General features: G+C 47.0%; 1 protein-coding gene across 1 annotated transcript in view; it reads left to right on the top strand.

Annotated features, from left to right (window-relative positions):
* LOC306980436 (disks large homolog 4-like) overlaps positions 1-11,423 on the top strand; it is a 35,735-nt gene extending 24,312 nt beyond the window's left edge. The window contains exons 3-17 of the mRNA XM_079579812.1: positions 409-459; positions 1,912-2,036; positions 3,135-3,304; positions 3,443-3,579; positions 3,650-3,794; positions 5,105-5,358; positions 5,593-5,695; positions 6,006-6,099; positions 6,590-6,766; positions 6,955-6,992; positions 7,081-7,230; positions 8,623-8,795; positions 8,992-9,101; positions 10,352-10,443; positions 11,087-11,423. Of these exons, the coding sequence (XP_079435938.1) occupies positions 409-459; positions 1,912-2,036; positions 3,135-3,304; positions 3,443-3,579; positions 3,650-3,794; positions 5,105-5,358; positions 5,593-5,695; positions 6,006-6,099; positions 6,590-6,766; positions 6,955-6,992; positions 7,081-7,230; positions 8,623-8,795; positions 8,992-9,101; positions 10,352-10,443; positions 11,087-11,193 (1,926 nt within the window). The 3' untranslated portion in view covers positions 11,194-11,423. The remainder of the gene's footprint in view (positions 1-408; positions 460-1,911; positions 2,037-3,134; positions 3,305-3,442; positions 3,580-3,649; positions 3,795-5,104; positions 5,359-5,592; positions 5,696-6,005; positions 6,100-6,589; positions 6,767-6,954; positions 6,993-7,080; positions 7,231-8,622; positions 8,796-8,991; positions 9,102-10,351; positions 10,444-11,086) is intronic.
* The last annotated feature ends 9,235 nt before the right edge of the window (positions 11,424-20,658 follow it).

A 20,658-nucleotide genomic window follows, 5' to 3' on the forward strand; every position in this document is an offset into this window, starting at 1 on the left:
CTAACGCTATAGAGGAGGAGAGGCTAATGCTAACGCCGTCTGTTTACATACACAGTAGTATATATACAGTTGTAGTTGAACGTGGCCTATTGTACATGTTTTAGTGGGAGGGGCTTCTTCGTGGGGATTGTCTTTATAGTTTGGCGGTTGCCGTAGTTACGCCCGTGACGATGGGCGAGTGTGACCGCGGTGTGCGTGTCCTCCCGCAGCACGTCCTCAGAGTCCGATCCTCCTGAAGCCTCTGTGTGGGTGACCGAGCGCCGGCGGAGGAGCAGACGCCGTTGCCGAGGCGACGGCGATGCAGTTGCCGTGGTAACCTCCCGTTGCCGCGGCGACGGGCAGAGGAGGAGGAGGAGGAGGGGGGAGAGTGCGGCGCCGCTCTAACGCCTCGGTGCCTCTGTGTTTCAGATGAATGGGTCAGACGGAGAACTGGAGTACGAGGAGATCACCCTGGAGAGGGTCAGTATCGGATACCTGCACCTCCATCTGCACCTCCACCACCTCCATCACCTCCATCTGCACCTCCACCACCTCCATCTGCACCTCCTGCTCCATCTGCACCTCCACCACCTCCATCTGCACCTCCACCACCTCCATCTGCACCTCCACCACCTCCATCTGCACCTCCTGCTCCATCTGCACCTCCTGACATCACTCAACACCTGCATATACCTGTCGTCCAAACATCTGCACCTCCTGCTAACTCCTCCCCAATCACCTCCTCCTCCAAACACCTCCTGACCCTCGTCCTAACATTACTAAACACCTGCTAACTCCTGACTCCTCCCCTAAACACCTCCTTCCCCAAACACCTCCTTCCCCAAACACCTCCTCCTGCACATCAATCAACGCTTTATTGTCACTGTCAGTTTAAAACACCAACAACCTCCAAACATCTGCACCTCCTGCATCTCCTTTAAACATCTGCACCTCCTGCATCTCCTTTAAACATCTGCACCTCCTGCATCTCCTTTAAACATCTGCACCTCCTGCATCTCCTTTAAACTCCTGCATCTGACCTCGATCTGACCTCGTCCTGACCTCGTTCTGACCTCGACCTGACCTCGTCCTGACCTCGATCTGACCTCGACCTGACCTCGATCTGACCTCGTCCTGACCTCGATCTGACCTCGTCCTGACCTCGTCCTGACCTCGTCCTGACCTCGATCTGAACTCGTTCTGACCTCGTTCTGACCTCGATCTGACCTCGATCTGACCTCGACCTGACCTCGTTCTGACCTCGATCTGACCTCGATCTGACCTCGACCTGACCTCGATCTGACCTCGTTCTGACCTCGATCTGACCTCGTCCTGACCTCGTTCTGACCTCGTTCTGACCTCGACCTGACCTCGATCTGACCTCGACCTGACCTCGTCCTGACCTCGATCTGACCTCGTTCTGACCTCGTTCTGACCTCGATCTGACCTCGATCTGACCTCGATCTGACCTCGATCTGACCTCGATCTGACCTCGTTCTGACCTCGATCTGACCTCGATCTGACCTCGATCTGACCTCGATCTGACCTCGATCTGACCTCGATCTGACCTCGATCTGACCTCGATCTGACCTCGATCTGACCTCGATCTGACCTCGTCCTGACCTCGATCTGACCTCGTCCTGACCTCGTCCTGACCTCGATCTGACCTCGTCCTGACCTCGATCTGACCTCGTTCTGACCTCGTTCTGACCTCGATCTGACCTCGTTCTGACCTCGTCCTGACCTCGATCTGACCTCGATCTGACCTCGACCTGACCTCGTTCTGACCTCGTTCTGACCTCGATCTGACCTCGTTCTGACCTCGTTCTGACCTCGTCCTGACCCCGTCCTGACCTCGTCCTGACCTCGATCTGACCTCGATCTGACCTCGTCCTGACCTCGTTCTGACCCCGGTCCTCGTGTCTGTTCCAGGGAAACTCGGGCCTGGGTTTCTCCATCGCCGGAGGGACAGACAACCCTCACATCGGGGACGACCCGAGCATCTTCATCACCAAGATCATCCCGGGAGGAGCCGCCTCTCAGGACGGACGCCTCAGGTCGGGTCATGTCTCTGTGACTGAAACCACATTGTCACATCTTTTTACAACCATTTTTTAAATTTCTTTTCCCAAATTTTTCCTATATTTTCCCTATATTTTCCTCTATTTTCCCCATATTTTTCCAATTTTTCCTTCTTTTTTCCCCCATATTTTCCCTATATTTTCCTTATATTTTCCCAATTTTTTCCCCTCTATTTTCCCCCATATTTTCCCTATATTTTTCCAATTTTTCCCTTTTCCCCCCCCCATATTTTTCCTATATTTTTCCCATATTTTCCTCTATTTTCCCCATATTTTTCCAATTTTTCCTTCTTTTTTCCCCCATATTTTCCCTATATTTTTCCGATTTTTCCCGATTTTTCCCCCATATTTTTCCTATATTTTCCTTACATTTTCCCTATATTTTTCCCCATTTTTTCCTCTATTTTCCCCATATTTTCCCTATATTTTCCTTATATTTTCCCTATATTTTCCCCCATTTTTTCCTCTATTTTCCCCATATTTTCCCTCTATTTTTCCAATTTTTTCTATATTCTTCACAATTGTTTCCTCTAAATGCTTTTCCCAGTGACATCACGCTGAGTTCCGGCGGCCATTTTGAATACTGAAGTAGAATTATGCAGTACTACGACATACATATAACAAAATCTCTACCCAGGATATAAATGAAATACAGCTGAGTGACATGAGTCTCAGTCTGAGTCTGTATTTAAGCTCAAGACGTTAGCATGCTACCAGATAGCAACTGTCATCAACTGTCAATGGCTTCAACACGATAAACACACGTGTGGCTCACATGTATGAATCACATGTTGGATCCAAGGCCAGTGGTTTGTGGTTCAGGGCTTTCTCTTGAAGCTGTTGAAGCTAAATGCTAACCGGTAGCATGCTAACCAGTAGCATGCTAACGTCTTAAATACTTTTATCTTCATGAGTAGAGATTAGTCCATAAAAATGCCCCTGTCATTTACATCATTGACATCCTGAGTACAGATATTGTTACATGTTGTAGTACTGCATAATTCGGTCTTCAAAATGGCCGCCAAAACAACAAAAGTCACATGACTGAAAGGTTTCCTTGTGTGTTCACCTCAGAGTGAACGACAGCATCGTGTTTGTGAACGACGTGGACGTGCGCGAGGTCACGCACTCTGTCGCCGTGGAGGCGCTGAAGGAGGCGGGGCCAGTGGTGCGGCTGTACGTACTGCGGCGACGCCCACCGATGGAGCGCGCCACGCAGATCAAGCTCATCAAAGGCCCCAAAGGTGAGGGTCAAAGGTCTTGGGTTTCGGTTCTTCAGGATTTGGTGAAGAGCCCCCCCCTCCCCGTGACACCCCCCGCCCCCCCCTCTCCGTGACCCCGCCCCCCCCCGGTCTTGCCTGACTGTGATTGGTCCGTTCCAGGGCTGGGCTTCAGCATCGCGGGCGGCGTGGGGAACCAGCACGTTCCCGGAGACAACAGCATCTACGTGACGAAGATCATCGAGGGAGGGGCCGCTCACCGCGACGGGCGCCTCTGCATCGGGGACAAGATCCTCGCCGTGAGTACCCTCCCTTTGTCTTCAGTGACACCTGCTCATGGACTCTGTGGAGTAACCGGCCTTCCTCCAGGTGAACCACATGTGTCTGGAGGACGTTCTTCACGAGGACGCGGTGGTGGCGCTGAAGAACACGGGCGAGGTGGTCTACCTGAAGGTGGCCACGTCCCACTTCTCCCAACCGTCGCAGGAGCGCTACAGCCCCCCCGACATCAGCTGTGAGTACCCCACACCCCCCCGAGAGTACCCCACACCTCCCCGAGAGTACCCCACACCCCCCCGAGAGTACCCCACACCTCCCCGAGAGTACCCCACACCTCCCCGACATCAGCTGAGAGTACCCCACCCCCCCCGACATCAGCTGAGAGTAACCCCCCCCCCCCCGAGAGTACCCCACACCCCCCCGAGAGTACCCCACACCTCCCCGAGAGTACCCCACACCTCCCCGACATCAGCTGAGAGTACCCCACCCCCCCCGACATCAGCTGAGAGTACCCCACACCCCCCCGAGAGTACCCCACACCCCCCCGAGAGTACCCCACACCCCCCCCGAGAGTACCCCACACCCCCCCGAGAGTACCCCACACCTCCCTGAGAGTACCCCACACCTCCCCGAGAGTACCCCACACCTCCCTGAGAGTACCCCACACCTCCCCGAGAGTACCCCACACCTCCCTGAGAGTACCCCACACCTCCCCGACATCAGCTGAGAGTACCCCACACCCCCCGAGAGTACCCCACACCTCCCTGAGAGTACCCCACACCCCCCCGAGAGTACCCCACACCTCCCTGAGAGTACCCCACACCTCCCCGACATCAGCTGAGAGTACCCCACACCTCCCCGAGAGTACCCCACACCTCCCTGAGAGTACCCCACACCCCCCCGAGAGTACCCCACACCTCCCTGAGAGTACCCCACACCTCCCCGACATCAGCTGAGAGTACCCCACACCCCCCGAGAGTACCCCACACCTCCCCGAGAGTACCCCACACCCCCCGAGAGTACCCCACACCTCCCCGAGAGTACCCCACACCTCCCCAAGAGTACCCCACACCTCCCCGAGAGTACCCCACACCTCCCCGAGAGTACCCCACACCTCCCCGAGAGTACCCCACACCTCCCCGAGAGTACCCCACACCTCCCCAAGAGTACCCCAAACCCCCCCGAGAGTACCCCACACCTCCCCGAGAGTACCCCACACCTCCCCGAGAGTACCCCACACCTCCCCGAGAGTACCCCACACCTCCCCGAGAGTACCCCACACCTCCCCGAGAGTACCCCACACCTCCCCGAGAGTACCCCACACCTCCCCGAGAGTACCCCACACCTCCCCGAGAGTACCCCACACCTCCCCAAGAGTACCCCACACCCCCCCGAGAGTACCCCGAACCCCCCCGAGAGTACCCCACACCCCCCCGAGAGTACCCCGAACCCCCCCGAGAGTACCCCACACCTCCCTGACATCAGCTGTGAGTACCCCACACCTCCCCAAATCTTTCTGACGTGTTCTCCTCTCTCTCCTCACAGCCTACATGGAGCCTGATTACATGTGCGAGTACCCGGCGGCTCTCCCTCCCCCCTCGCCGCGCAGGTACTCCCCAGTGTCCCGCTGCATGCTGGGAGACGAGCCCCGGCGTGTGGTGGTCCAGCGCGGAGCGTCTGGACTGGGCTTTAACATTGTGGGCGGAGAAGACGGAGAAGGAATCTTTATCTCCTTCATCCTGTCAGGAGGACCCGCAGACCTCAGCGGAGAGCTGCGCAAGGGCGACCAGATACTGTCGGTGAGTGACCGGGTACTCCTCTGTGAGTGACTCAGGGTTAGGTACTCCACTCTGTACCTAACCCTGGTACAGAGTTTAAAGAGTTTACTGAAAGAGTACCTGTGAGTTTAAAGAGTACCTGTGAGTTTAAAGAGTACCTGAGTACCTGTGAGTTTAAAGAGTACCTGTGAGTTTAAAGAGTACCTGTGAGTTTAAAGAGTACCTGTGAGTTTAAAGGGTACCCTGTTGTTGCAGGTGAACGGGGTGGACCTCAGATACGCCACTCATGAACAGGCGGCGGCGGCTTTGAAAAACGCTGGACAAACTGTGACTATCTATGCCCAGTACAGACCCGAGGGTAGGTACTCCACGACCCGGGTACTCCTCCTGTTTACAGTAAATCATTGGTTCCTAAAGTGGGATAAATGAACTTCATTAAAGTGCCTCACCATGAAAAACACTATGTAATTAAAACTATAAACCTTATAAAAACAAGTCTTTGCTCTGATTGTGCCAGTGTGGTGTTAAACAGCAGGGGGCGCTGTCTGCACCACACATTGTTTTCTATAGTTTATCTTTAACGTGAAACACGTTCACGTATGTATCTAAAGCAGGACTGTCTGAACAGAGTGATGTATTTAACGAGGAGTACCTCACCGGTGTTACAGAGTACAGCCGCTTTGAGGCCAAGATCCACGACCTCCGGGAGCAGATGATGAACAGCTCCGGGAGCCTGAGGAGCGTCCGGTCCTACTACGTCAGGTACTCCCTGGTCCCAAAGGGTTTAGTGTGTGTGTGTGTTCTTGTAATTACCACATTGTGAGAACCAGTTTGAGTTTTTAACCAACAGAGTGAGGACATTTTTGGGAAAGTGAGTGGCATAAATGTGAGTGGCATAAATGTGAGTGGCATAAATGTGAGTGGCATAAATGTGAGTGGCATAAATGTGAGTGGCATAAAAGTGAGTGGCATAAAAGTGAGTGGCATAAAAGTGAGTGGCATAAATGTGAGTGGCATAAATGTGAGTGGCATAAATGTGAGTGGCATAAATGTGAGTGGCATAAAAGTGAGTGGCATAAAAGTGAGTGGCATAAATGTCCTCACAAAAGCTCAAACAGGTCCTCATAATGTCGTAATCACAAGAACTGGGTAATACATTATGCCTATGAGTGTCCTCACTAAGATAGCATTACAGACTTGTGTGTGTGGAGCTGGGAGATAGCAGTTAACGGTCTCTCCTCGCTGTCCGCAGGGCGCTCTTCGACTACGAGCAGCAGTGGGACTGTGGGGTGCTCTCTCAGGCGCTGGACTTTAACTTCGGCGAGGTGCTCCATGTGGTCGACTCCAGCGACGACGAGTGGTGGCAGGCGCGGCGTCTCACCCAGCAGGGGGAGCTCGAGGACCTGGGCTACATCCCCTCCAAGCACAGGTACTCCCTCCCCTCTGGCTACTGTTACATGATCTCAAACACATAAAAGCAGGAGCAGAAACAGAAAGAGGCTAGTGCTAGGCTAGTGCTAGGCTAGTGCTAGGCTAGTGCATGTCTATGGTAACTAGTAGCCTGCATTAAAAACAGTCTGACCCAAGCTGTGAGCTCACCTGGTGTCTGTGTTCCAGAGTGGAGAGGAAGGAGTGGGCGCGGATGAAGAGCAAAGGTCAGTTTCTTCTTCTTCTTCTTCTTCTTTAACGTCAGTCTGAGGCCGGTCACCTCTAAATAACCCCGACCTTTGACCCTGTCGTCAGGTCGCGACGGCTTCGTCCACAGCTACGAACTCGTGACTCAGATCGAGGTGGATTACGCTCGACCCGTGATCATCCTGGGCCCGACCAAAGACCGGATCAACGACGACCTGCTGTCCGAGTTCCCCGACAAGTTCGGCTCCTGCGTCCCCCGTAAGACTCCCTTTACTCCCTCTTTACTCCCCCCTTCACTACCCCTTTACTCCCTCTTTACTCCCCCCTTCACTACCCCTTTACTCCCTCTTTACTCCCCCCTTCACTACCCCTTTACTCCCTCTTTACTACCCCTTAACTCCCCCCTTTACTCCCCCCTTCACTACCCCTTTACTCCCTCTTTACTACCCCTTAACTCCCCCCTTTACTCCCCCCTTCACTACCCCTTAACTCCCCCCTTTACTCCCTCTTTACTCCCCCTTTACCTTCCTGTGGTCCTTATTGCTTCACTTCCTGTGGTCATTATTGCTTCACTTCCTGTCATTATTGCTTCACTTCCTGTCCTTCTTGCTTCACTTCCTGTCCTTATTGCTTCACTTCCTGTCATTATTGCTTCACTTCCTGTCCTTATTGCTTCACTTCCTGTCATTATTGCTTCACTTCCTGTCCTTCTTGCTTCACTTCCTGTGGTCATTATTGTTTCACTTTCTGTGGTCATTATTGCTTCACTTCCTGTGGTCATTATTGCTTCACTTCCTGTGGTCATTATTGCTTCACTTCCTGTCCTTATTTCTTCACTTCCTGTGGTCATTATTGCTTCACTTCCTGTCCTTCTTGCTTCACTTCCTGTCCTTATTGCTTCACTTCCTGTCCTTCTTGCTTCACTTCCTGTGGTTATTATTGCTTCACTTCCTGTGGTTATTATTGCTTCACTTCCTGTGGTCATTTTTGCTTCACTTCCTGTGGTCATTTTTGCTTCACTTCCTGTCCTTATTGCTTCACTTCCTGTCATTATTGCTTCACTTCCTGTCATTATTGCTTCACTTCCTTTCCTTCTTGCTTCACTTCCTGTGGTTATTATTGCCTCACTTCCTGTCCTTATTACTTCACTTCCTGTGGTCATTATTGCTTCACTTCCTGTGGTCCTTATTTCTTCACTTCCTGTGGTCATTATTGCTTCACTTCCTGTGGTCATTATTGCTTCACTTCCTGTGGTCATTATTGCTTCACTTCCTGTCATTATTACTTCACTTCCTGTGGTCATTATTGCCTCACTTCCTGTCCTTATTGCTTCATTTCCTGTGGTCATTATTGCTTCACTTCCTGTGGTCATTATTGCTTCACTTCCTGTGGTCATTATTGCCTCACTTCCTGTGGTCATTATTGCTTCACTTCCTGTGGTCATTATTGCCTCACTTCCTGTCCTTATTTCTTCACTTCCTGTGGTCATTGTTGCCTCAATTCCTGTCCTTATTTCTTCACTTCCTGTGGTCATTATTGCCTCACTTCCTGTGGTCATTATTGCCTCACTTCCTGTGGTCATTATTGCCTCACTTCCTGTCCTTATTGCTTCACTTCCTGTGGTCATTATTGCCTCACTTCCTGTCTCAGACACGACGCGCCCGAGGCGGGACTATGAGATGGATGGGCGGGACTACCACTTCGTGTCGTCACGGGAACAGATGGAGCGTGACATCCAATCACATCGTTTCATCGAGGCGGGGCAATACAACAGTCACCTGTACGGGACGAGCGTGCAGAGCGTGAGGCAGGTCGCGGAGCAGGTGAGCCTTAATTACATGTTAATAAACACTTATTACTCATTAATAAACACTTATTACTCATTAATAAACACTTATTACTCATTAATAAACATGTATTACTCATAAATAAACATGTATTACTCATTAATAAACACGTATTACTCATAAATAAACATGTATTTCTCATTAATAAACATGTATAATCTCTGACCCTCAGGGGAAACACTGCATCCTGGACGTGTCGGCGAACGCCGTGAGGCGACTCCAGGCGGCTCAGCTCCATCCCATCGCCATCTTTATACGACCGCGCTCTCTGGAGAACATCCTGTAACTATACTTTATATAAACATCCTATACTTTATATAAACCTGTAACTATACTTTATATAAACATCCTGTACTTTATATAAACATCCTGTAACTATACTTTATATAAACCTCCTGTACTTTATATAAACATCCTGTAACTATACTTTATATAAACATCCTGTACTTTATATAAACATCCTGTAACTATACTTTATATAAACCTCCTGTACTTTATATAAACCTCCTGTAACTATACTTTATATAAACCTGTAACTATACTTTATATAAACCTGTAACTATACTTTATATAAACCTCCTGTACTTTATATAAACCTCCTGTAACTATACTTTATATAAACCTGTAACAGTTTTGTCATGTCGACAGAGTCTCAGTCTGAGTCAGTGTTTAAGCTGCTCAAGACGTTAGCATGCTACTGGTTAGCAACTGTCAACACAATAAACACACGTGTGTCTCACATCTATGACACTAAGTACTGCAGCTCTGACCTCTGACCTCTGACACATGTTGTTTCCAAGGCCAGATGTTTGTGGTTCAGGGCTTTCTCTTGGAGAGGTCAGAGCTAAATGCTATCCGGTAGCATGCTAACACCTGTGTCTCTGAGCAAAGATTGCGAGTCACTGTCAGTGTCTTTCATTTATATCCCGAGTCCAGATATTGATACATGTTGTAGTTCTGCATAATTCTACTTCAGCATTCAAAATGGCCGCCACAACAACAAAAGCCACAGACTGAAAGGCCTGGACCCACATTAGGGCTGGGACATTTTGTGCGGATCATGACAAACGTGTATCGATGTTCCTGTTTTTTGACCCGTGTTTCCTGTTTTTTGACCCGTATTTCCTGTTTTTTGACCCATATTTCCTGTTTTTTGACCCATATTTCCTGTTTTTTGACCCGTATTTCCTGTTTTTTGACCCATATTTCCTCTTTTTGACCCATATTTCCTGTTTTTGACCCATATTTCCTGTTTTTTGACCCATATTTCCTGTTTTTGACCCGTATTTCCTGTTTTTTGACCCATATTTCCTGTTTTTTGACCCATATTTCCTGTTTTTTGACCCGTATTTCCTGTTTTTTGACCCATATTTCCTGTTTTTTGACCCGTATTTCCTGTTTTTTGACCCATATTTCCTCTTTTTGACCCATATTTCCTGTTTTTGACCCGTGTTTCCTGTTTTTTGACCCATATTTCCTGTTTTTGACCCGTGTTTCCTGTTTTTGACCCATATTTCTCGTGTCTGTCACAGAGACCTGAACAAACGTCTGTCGGAGGACCAGGCTCGGAAAGCTCTGGACCGAGCTCTGAAGCTGGAGCAGGACTTTCTCCAGTGCTTCACCGGTGAGTCCTGGTTAAGTCCTGGTTAAGTCCTGGTTTAGTCTGACTTAAAATGCACATATCATATGTATATGTATATGTAAATAAATATACATATCAGATTTGTTTCTTGTAGTGGAACTACATTAGTTTCGTCCTTTAGTAAACTGTAAACCCCTGTATATGTATATATAAATAAATATACATACATATATATATATATATATATATATATGTATATTTATGTATGTAGTGAGTTCCCAGCGTTTCCGTGGTCCCGTTAAGTTAAACGGTCTCTCTCTCGTTCTGACCCGTCTCTCTCTCGTTCTGACCCGTCTCTCTCTCGTTCTGACCCGTCTCTCTCTCGTTCTGACCCGTCTCTCTCTCGTTCTGACCCGTCTCTCTCTCGTTGTGACCCGTCTCCCTCTCGTTCTGACCCGTCTCTCTCTCGCTCTGACCCGTCTCTCTCTCGTTCTGACCCGTCTCCCTCTCGTTCTGACCCGTCTCTCTCTCGCTCTGACCCGTCTCTCTCTCGTTCTGACCCGTCTCTCTCTCGTTGTGACCCGTCTCCCTCTCGTTCTGACCCGTCTCTCTCTCGTTCTGACCCGTCTCTCTCTCGTTCGGACCCGTCTCTCTCTCGCTCTGACCCGTCTCCCTCTCGTTGCAGCCGTGGTTTGCGGCGACAGCTTCGAGGAGGTCTACCATCAGGTCAAAGTGGTGATCGAGGAGCAGAGCGGCCCCTACATCTGGGTCCCCCAACGAGAGCGGCTCTGAGACACGCCCCCTCTGCCGCCTGACCACGCCCACCACCCTGCCCCACCTATTTACTCACCCTTAACCACGCCCCCTGCCCTAAGCCACGCCTCCACGGGACTCCAGAGGCTCAGTGTTCTTTATAACCTCCAGTGATTATTTATTTCTGTATCGATTGTTCTTTTGGAGTGTGTGTGTGTGTGTGTGTGTGTGTACGTGCGCGCGTGTGCACGTGTGTGTACGTGCGCGTGTGTACGTGCGTGTGTACGTGCGTGTGTACGTGCGCGTGTGTACGTGCGCGTGTGTGTACGTGCGCGTGTGCGTGTGTGCGGTGTAAATAAAAGACTCGTGTGTCTGTACATAGTTCAACGATGGGGCTCAACACACGGTCTATTCAGGGCTTATAGAGAAATTACTATAGAAATATGATTAATAAATATATATATATATCTACGATGATAATGGACTACAAACCCCCCACTCTGAAGGACTACAACTCCCATCATCCTCCACTGAACGGACTCTGAGGGCCAGCGTTCACTGCACTACATCTCCCATCATCCTCCTGGGGCCAGCGTTTACTGGACTACATCTCCCATCCTCCTCCTGAGGGCCAGTGTTTACTGGACTACATCTCCCATCATCCTCCTGGGGGCCAGTGTTTACTGGACTACATCTGGACTACATCTCCCATCATCCTCCTGGGCCAGCGTTTACTGGACTACATCTCCCATCATCCTCCTGGGGCCAGAGTTTACTGGACTACATCTCCCATGATCCTCCTGGGGGCCAGTGTTTACTGGACTACATCTCCCATCATCCTCCTGGGGCCAGAGTTTACTGGACTACATCTCCCATGATCCTCCTGGGGGCCAGAGTTTACTGGACTACATCTCCCATGATCCTCCTGGGCCAGCGTTTACTGGACTACATCTCCCATCATCCTCCTGGGCCAGCGTTTACTGGACTACATCTCCCATCATCCTCCTGGGGGCCAGCGTTTACTGGACTACATCTCCCATGATCCTCCTGGGCCAGCGTTTACTGGACTACATCTCCCATCATCCTCCTGGACAGAACTACAAATCTCTACAAAAACCTCGCCCCGAACTACAACTCCCACAACCCCCCAGACGGGCGGCGCTCTGGAGACTGAAGGCGAGACGCTGCAGGAGCAAAGTATTAAAGCTGCATCGAGACCGTACGGAGCCCTGGGAGTGACAGACACAAAAAATACAAATATATTATTTTGAAGAAATACAAACATGTTTAAAAAAAAAAGCCTTTTTTTACATCACAAATTATCTCGGGGGAACGGATTTTGAATTTTGTTTTCATGTATTTTCCTTTTTTTCTTCACGTTTCCCCAAGATAATCTCTGGTGTAAAAAACATTTCTCTGTCTTAAAAATGTTTTTCTTTTTTTCACATTTTCTTATTAACTCCGAGATCATTTGTGGTGTGAAAGAAAATACATTTTTATATTTCTTCCAAAAGATTTTTTTTTTTTTCATCCCCCATATTGTTTTGTCTGATGTCACTTCCTGCTCCTCTGAGACTCCGCCCACTACATTGTATTTTATTAATGTGCCATTAATCAGTAAAAATCAACTCTTTCAGACAAACATGATCCATCTCCAAACTATTATTATTTTTTTTCTTACTTTCCAATGCATTTCTCTCTCTCGACATAGAGGGGGCGCCATCGAGCCCAATGTCGGTTTGTTCTCGGTCTGTGATTAAAGGTGAAGCTCCTGCAGCGTCTCGCTCGTCCACACGTCCCACTGTGAAACCCACTGCCATGGACTGAAGGACTCCAGCTCCCATGATGCACCTCCTGAAGGACTCCAGCTCCCATGATGCACCTCCTGAAGGACTCCAGCTCCCATGATGCACCTCCTGAAGGACTCCAGCTCCCATGATGCACCTCCTCACGGACTCTTTTACATGAAGATTGTTGTAGTGTCGATTTGAACAGGTTTTAATATTTATCTGAAAGAACGATGATCACACAACAGCGCCTCCTGTCTTTACTAAACACAACAGCACCTCCTGTCTTTACTCCACACAACAGCACCTCCTGTCTTTACTCCACACAACAGCACCTCCTGTCTTTACTCCACACAACAGCACCTCCTGTCTTTACTCCACACAACAGCACCTCCTGTCTTTACTCTACACAACAGCACCTCCTGTCTTTACTAAACACAACAGCACCTCCTGTCTTTACTCCACACAACAGCACCTCCTGTCTTTACTAAACACAACAGCACCTCCTGTCTTTACTCCACACAACAGCACCTCCTGTCTTTACTAAACACAACAGCACCTCCTGTCTTTACTCCACACAACAGCACCTCCTGTCTTTACTAAACACAACAGCACCTCCTGTCTTTACTCCACACAACAGCGCCTCCTGTCTTTACTAAACACAACAGCACCTCCTGTCTTTACTAAACACAACAGCGCCTCCTGTCTTTACTAAACACAACAGCGCCTCCTGTCTTTACTAAACACAACAGCACCTCCTGTCTTTACTAAACACAACAGCACCTCCTGTCTTTACTAAACACAACAGCACCTCCTGTCTTTACTCCACACAACAGCACCTCCTGTCTTTACTAAACACAACAGCACCTCCTGTCTTTACTAAACACAACAGCACCTCCTGTCTTTACTAAACACAACAGCACCTCCTGTCTTTACTAAACACAACAGCACCTCCTGTCTTTACTAAACACAACAGCACCTCCTGTCTTTACTAAACACAACAGCACCTCCTGTCTTTACTCCACACAACAGCACCTCCTGTCTTTACTAAACACAACAGCGCCTCCTGTCTTTACTCCACACAACAGCACCTCCTGTCTTTACTCCACACAACAGCACCTCCTGTCTTTACTAAACACAACAGCGCCTCCCGTCTTTACTCTACACAACAGCGCCTCCTGTCTTTACTAAACACAACAGCACCTCCTGTCTTTACTAAACACAACAGCACCTCCTGTCTTTACTCCACACAACAGCGCCTCCTGTCTTTACTCCACACAACAGCACCTCCTGTCTTTACTCCACACAACAGCGCCTCCTGTCTTTACTAAACACAACAGCGCCTCCTGTCTTTACTAAACACAACAGCGCCTCCTGTCTTTACTCCACACAACAGCACCTCCTGTCTTTACTAAACACAACAGCGCCTCCTGTCTTTACTAAACACAACAGCACCTCCTGTCTTTACTAAACACAACAGCACCTCCTGTCTTTACTAAACACAACAGCACCTCCTGTCTTTACTAAACACAACAGCACCTCCTGTCTTTACTAAACACAACAGCACCTCCTGTCTTTACTAAACACAACAGCACCTCCTGTCTTTACTAAACACAACAGCACCTCCTGTCTTTACTAAACACAACAGCGCCTCCTGTCTTTACTAAACACAACAGCACCTCCTGTCTTTACTAAACACAACAGCACCTCCTGTCTTTACTAAACACAACAGCACCTCCTGTCTTTACTAAACACAACAGCACCTCCTGTCTTTACTAAACACAACAGCACCTCCTGTCTTTACTCTACACAACAGCGCCTCCTGTCTTTACTAAACACAACAGCACCTCCTGTCTTTACTAAACACAACAGCACCTCCTGTCTTTACTCCACACAACAGCACCTCCTGTCTTTACTAAACACAACAGCGCCTCCTGTCTTTACTAAACACAACAGCACCTCCTGTCTTTACTCCACACAACAGCACCTCCTGTCTTTACTAAACACAACAGCGCCTCCTGTCTTTACTAAACACAACAGCGCCTCCTGTCTTTACTCCACACAACAGCACCTCCTGTCTTTACTAAACACAACAGCACCTCCTGTCTTTACTAAACACAACAGCACCTCCTGTCTTTACTCCACACAACAGCACCTCCTGTCTTTACTAAACACAACAGCACCTCCTGTCTTTACTAAACACAACAGCACCTCCTGTCTTTACTCCACACAACAGCACCTCCTGTCTTTACTCCACACAACAGCACCTCCTGTCTTTACTAAACACAACAGCACCTCCTGTCTTTACTCCACACAACAGCACCTCCTGTCTTTACTCCACACAACAGCACCTCCTGTCTTTACTCCACACAACAGCACCTCCTGTCTTTACTAAACACAACAGCACCTCCTGTCTTTACTAAACACAACAGCACCTCCTGTCTTTACTAAACACAACAGCACCTCCTGTCTTTACTAAACACAACAGCACCTCCTGTCTTTACTCCACACAACAGCACCTCCTGTCTTTACTAAACACAACAGCACCTCCTGTCTTTACTAAACACAACAGCACCTCCTGTCTTTACTCCCGCCTGAACCGAGCGCATTTTCTCCAGTTCAGCTTTACCCAAATCCCGTAGGCCAGTGTAACGCCTCATCTGAAAGACCTACAAAACTAAACTGATCTTTTTCCTCACGTCAGATTTTTTTTCATCACTTTTTATGTCGTCTCATTTTTGTCACATTTTCGTGACTTTTTTGTCAAAATATGTCATTTTTTGTCAATTTTTTTGTCACTTTTTAAACCATTTGTCACTTTTGTCACATTTTCATCCTTGTTTTCGTCTCAGTTTTGTTGTCATTTTCACACCTTGTTTCCAGAAGCTTTTGGATTGGGGTAAAGCTGGAGAAAATGCGCTCGGTTCAGGTGGGAGTTAAGGGGTTAATATCGCCACCCACAGGACAGATTAGAAAGAAAATGTTCAAAATGAAAAAAAAAACAAACAATGAAATCTGAGTTTTGATATAAATTAAAAACACTAAAGACCATAAGATGCACGTCCGCGCTGCCTCCAACAGATGGCGCTGTAGGCCTGTACGTGTGTGTGCTGTCATCTGACACACACACACACACACACACACACACACACACAGAGCTGGGTGAACTGCTCTGTGATTGGCTGGAGAGGTCACATGACTTCCTGGAACTCTCCTGTTCGCTTTGCGGCTCAGTCAGACCCAGGTGAGTCTTTAGGATTTGTTTATTCACAGTTTTCCACCAGTGCGTCTGTTTCCAGGGTGAGAACAGAGACTCAGACTGAACTTTATGAGACACTTTCACAGATTTCACAGTCGCTGCAGCTTCTGTCCCACATTCCTCTGGACTTTGGGTCAGTGTTAATCATGACTAAAGGAGGCGGAGCAAGAGATGTTTCCTCAAACGAGCTCCAGCAGAAACCAGGAGGAGCAAAGGGCAGACCCAGTTACACCCACATTATAATGTGTGTGAGGTCACTTTTAAAAATATATTAAAATACACATTGTTCAGAATTGGAATAAGTTTTATTGCCATAGTTTAAGAACAGGTTCAAAAACGTGTGACATAAAACATATAACACTTTAGACAACAAGGCTCTGGGGAATCAGGGTTATTTTTTCCCGACTAAAATTGGACTAAAACTAAAGTAAAAGTTTCTCATGAGACTAAAACTGTGACTAAAATGTCCAGATGTTTGAGTCGACTAAAATCAGACTAAATAAAAATGAAAAGGAGAGACTAAAATCATCCACACTTGTATTGAGCGTCTGAAAGAGCCTCAGATCATGTTTAAAGGATCAGCTCTGAGCTTTGTTCATGTGGAGCAGAAACATGAAGCAGAGGAACAACATTAAACATGATTAGAATCAATATTATCAATGCAAAGTCCACTCAATTAGTCTGGAATTTAGTCGACTAAAACTAGACTAAAATGGAATTACATTTCCGTCAAAAGACTAAAACTAAATTAAAATATGTCGTCAACATTAACACTGTGGGAAATGCATGAAGAATATTAAATAAATAAGATCAAATGAAAAGTGACATAAGACGACAACAATTTGACATTAACCTTTAATAACACCCACATTTTTGTGCTTTTGTTTTTTGCAAAACTCCTTATTTTTAAAGCCAATTAAGTACGGGTGTAACGGTCGCTAAAACTGTATTGGGTTCGGTTCACGGTTTTGGAGGCTCGGTTCGGTTCATTTTCGGTACAAATAAATAAGAACTAACAACATTTTTCTTTTGAAAAGCTGCCAATGCACAATAGAATTCTTGCTTAAAATAAATAAAAGTGACCCATTTGGCTGATATTTTAAATAAATTGCACTCTTATAATGAGAACCATGTGGATTCAACTGAACAAAAAGGCCTCGGACACTTTACTCTGGTCGACTCGAACTACTGTCCTGATGCTCCAGACTCACCAGACACAAGAAGAAGAGTTTAAATGAGAGTGAGGCCCAGAGTCCGAGCAGAGAAAACATGAGAGCAGCGCCCGGGACACAGGGACGTGATGCAGCCGCGGAGGAGCCGCGCATGAGGCGGAGCGTGAGGCGGAGCGTGAGGCGGCGCGTGAGGCGGCGCGTGAGGCGAAGCGTGAGGCGGAGCACCGGGAAACAGACGGCCGAGCGGGACACGAGCGGAGAAGCACTCGCGCTTTGGAAGAGACAGGGGGAAGGCGGTCGGTTTCTCCTGCTCATTCACTTCAGACTACTCCGTGTTGGTGTTATATGTGGCGAAGTAGGCGGAGAGTGAGTGCGGCTGGAAGAGCCTGTCCCGTAACAACGCGTTGATTAATCAGTGAAGCAACACTACGCACCTACGTAGTTTGCGTATAGGAAGAACCGGCTCTGAGCGCTGGTGTAACTTTTTGGCTGAAGTGCGGACGTGATGGGATATTGTAGCGAGGCTCAAGACTTTTAATCAAATACTTAAAGCCAGCGCCTTCAACGACTGCAGTTTCTCTCAGCTACTCATGCAGCTTCAATAGCGTCCGTGCGGAAACTCGCGTAGGAACTTTGTTCCGCGGCACTTAATATGACGCTAATAATAAATTTACATTATTTAATGAAAATAATACACCGAAACGGTACGCAAGTGGACCGAACCGAACCGGCCGAACCGAAGCGGTTCAATACATCCCCGTGAACCGTTACACCCCTACAATCATTTGGATTTTTACCCCATTGTAAACACTCATAAAAGAAACACTCACGTTAAGGAGCTTCGACACAAACATGTGCTTGAAACTTTAGAGAGATATAAAAAAATGAAGGAACAATATTTTTTAAAACTTTGTGGTTTTAATTTGGAGGCTGACCTCTCCTCTTGTCATGCATATCAAAATAATCAAACTTTTAAAATATTAGAACCTTTTCATTGCCAACTTTCAATCGTAAAGTCACTAAAGTGGATTTCCATTGTGGCCCTTTGACTCCACAGACTTACATCATAATCACAATTTATCAAAACGCTTCTATAAAACGGTAGCCTGGCTAATTGGCGACACCAATTCATTTTCTGGTAGGAGAGGTGTGGTTTACGAATGTCTATGATGCGTCTGCACGAGGCCACAGCCAATCGTATCATCGTATCCGATGACGTATGACGTGCCTGCTGTAAACTTTTGAGATAAACTATTTAGAACAAGGTCTAAAGCTCGATCGAAAAATACCATCGCATCGCTGCGGTCATGTTTGATCCGTAAATAAACTTTTATTTTTTATCCGTGAATAAACGACAAGCTTCCGTATATGGAATAGCTCGTCATCGCCTTGTGTCCCTCCTCGCTCTGTGATTGGTTCCCAAATCCACGCGAACATTTGGGCCCTGGTCCCCAGGCTGCTGTGCAGTTCCAAATGATTCGAGCGCTCACAGCAGTCTGGCGTTAGCCAGGTTAATAAAACGGATTAAAAATGTAATTTCAAACTTCTGCATATTTGCTGAACCTTGAGGCTTCAAACTAACGCCTGACAGTTTTTTCACCATGAGGTCATTTTAACCTAGTTTGACAGGAGAAAGAACATGCCTGTTATTTCCAATATTAGTAAACGGTCGTAAATAACATAAACAACTGCATTACTTCATTGTTACTGATTTTTTTCCCTTTATTTTGTGACTTTCTGCATCAGAGTGAGTCTGTGGACGTGTTTAGGAAGAGGCAAGACAGAGTTAGAGGTTTTTGAACTGGTATTTGTACAAAAACAAGGAACATTTGCAGAGGCAAATAAAGACTATCAGGCTTGATGACCAGCTGTTTACAGGGGGCATGGAGACGACTGTAGAACTCCAACAATGTTTGTCCAAATACCAGTTCAAAAACCTCTAACTCTGTGTTGCCTCTTCCTAAACACTTCCACAGACTCTGATGCACAAACTCACAAAATAAAGGGAAAGATTCAGTAACAATGAAGTAATGCAGGTGTTTCTGTTATTTACGACTGTACTAATATTGGCAATAACAGGCATGTTCTTCCTCTTGCCAAACTAGGTAAAAATGACCTCATGGTGAAAAAAAATATGTCAGGGCGTTAGTTTGAAGCCTCAACGTTCAGATTTTTTTTTTTTTTTACATTTTTAATCTGTTTTTTAGAAGCGTTTTGAAAAATCGTGATCACATGTAAGTCTATGGACCATGTAAATGAATGGGGCCACAATGGCAATACATTTTAGTGACTTTGCGATTGAAAGTTGGCTATGAAAGGGTTCTAATATTTTAAAAGTTTGATTATTTTTATATGTATGACAAGAGGAGAGGTCAGCCTCCACAATGAAACAAAAAAGTTTAAAAAAAATACTGTTCCTTCATTTGTTTATATCTCTAAAGTGAAAAGCACATTTTTGTGTCGAAGCTAAAATCACCGCTACTTAAACACATTTTAACTTGGAAACAAAGCCTTCGGGTCAAATGTCACAGACCTCAGGCCACATCAGCCATTTTGCTTTTAAAATTTTAAAAATAATGTATTTTTTGTGTTTTTGGACCATTGACTATAGTCACTTTTGGGCAGAAAGTTGCATTTAAAGGGTTAGAAATGTTAGAAAGTAATCATATTTTTACACGTGTGAAAAGAAGAGAGCTAGACCTTCAAAATAAAAAAAAAGTTTGAAAAAATATTGTTCTTCATTTTGTTATAGCTCTCTAAAGTTGCAAGCACACATGAAGCTCTCTTAACGTACGTTTTTTAAAGGTGTTCTTAAGGGTTAAGTCTGAAAAGCCAAAGCAAATGAATAAACTCATGAGAGAAGTGGGGGGACAAACGGAGTGGACGCTCAGTTATTTTCAAACATTTGTCAAAATATTTGCCAAATTCATGCCTGTTTCACCAACTGAAGTTTTGTGTTGACAAAATGACTTTATCTCTATGTGGAGAAGGGCGTGTTTAGTCACACCTTAAATAAACATTAACTCTTTTTGACCTTTAGTTTATGATGAATGTTGTATTAGTGGATGATTAACCTGTAGCTTTGCCTCGTCATAAAGAGCGACAGGAAAGATCAGTTTGAATCAGAGTCAAAGTGCGTCTGAAGGAGCGTCAGACAGAGTCTCCGAGTCTCCGAGTCTCCGAGTCCCCGAGTCTCCGAGTCCCCGAGTCTCTCTGTTCGTTCAGTCTCAGGTAAATAAACTCAGCGTTCACATGATGAGGTTTATCTCTGTGTTAAAGGCTCTGA

The sequence above is a fragment of the Gobius niger genome (assembly GCF_951799975.1).
Source record: "Gobius niger genome assembly, chromosome: 21".
Lineage (NCBI taxonomy): Eukaryota > Metazoa > Chordata > Actinopteri > Gobiiformes > Gobiidae > Gobius > Gobius niger.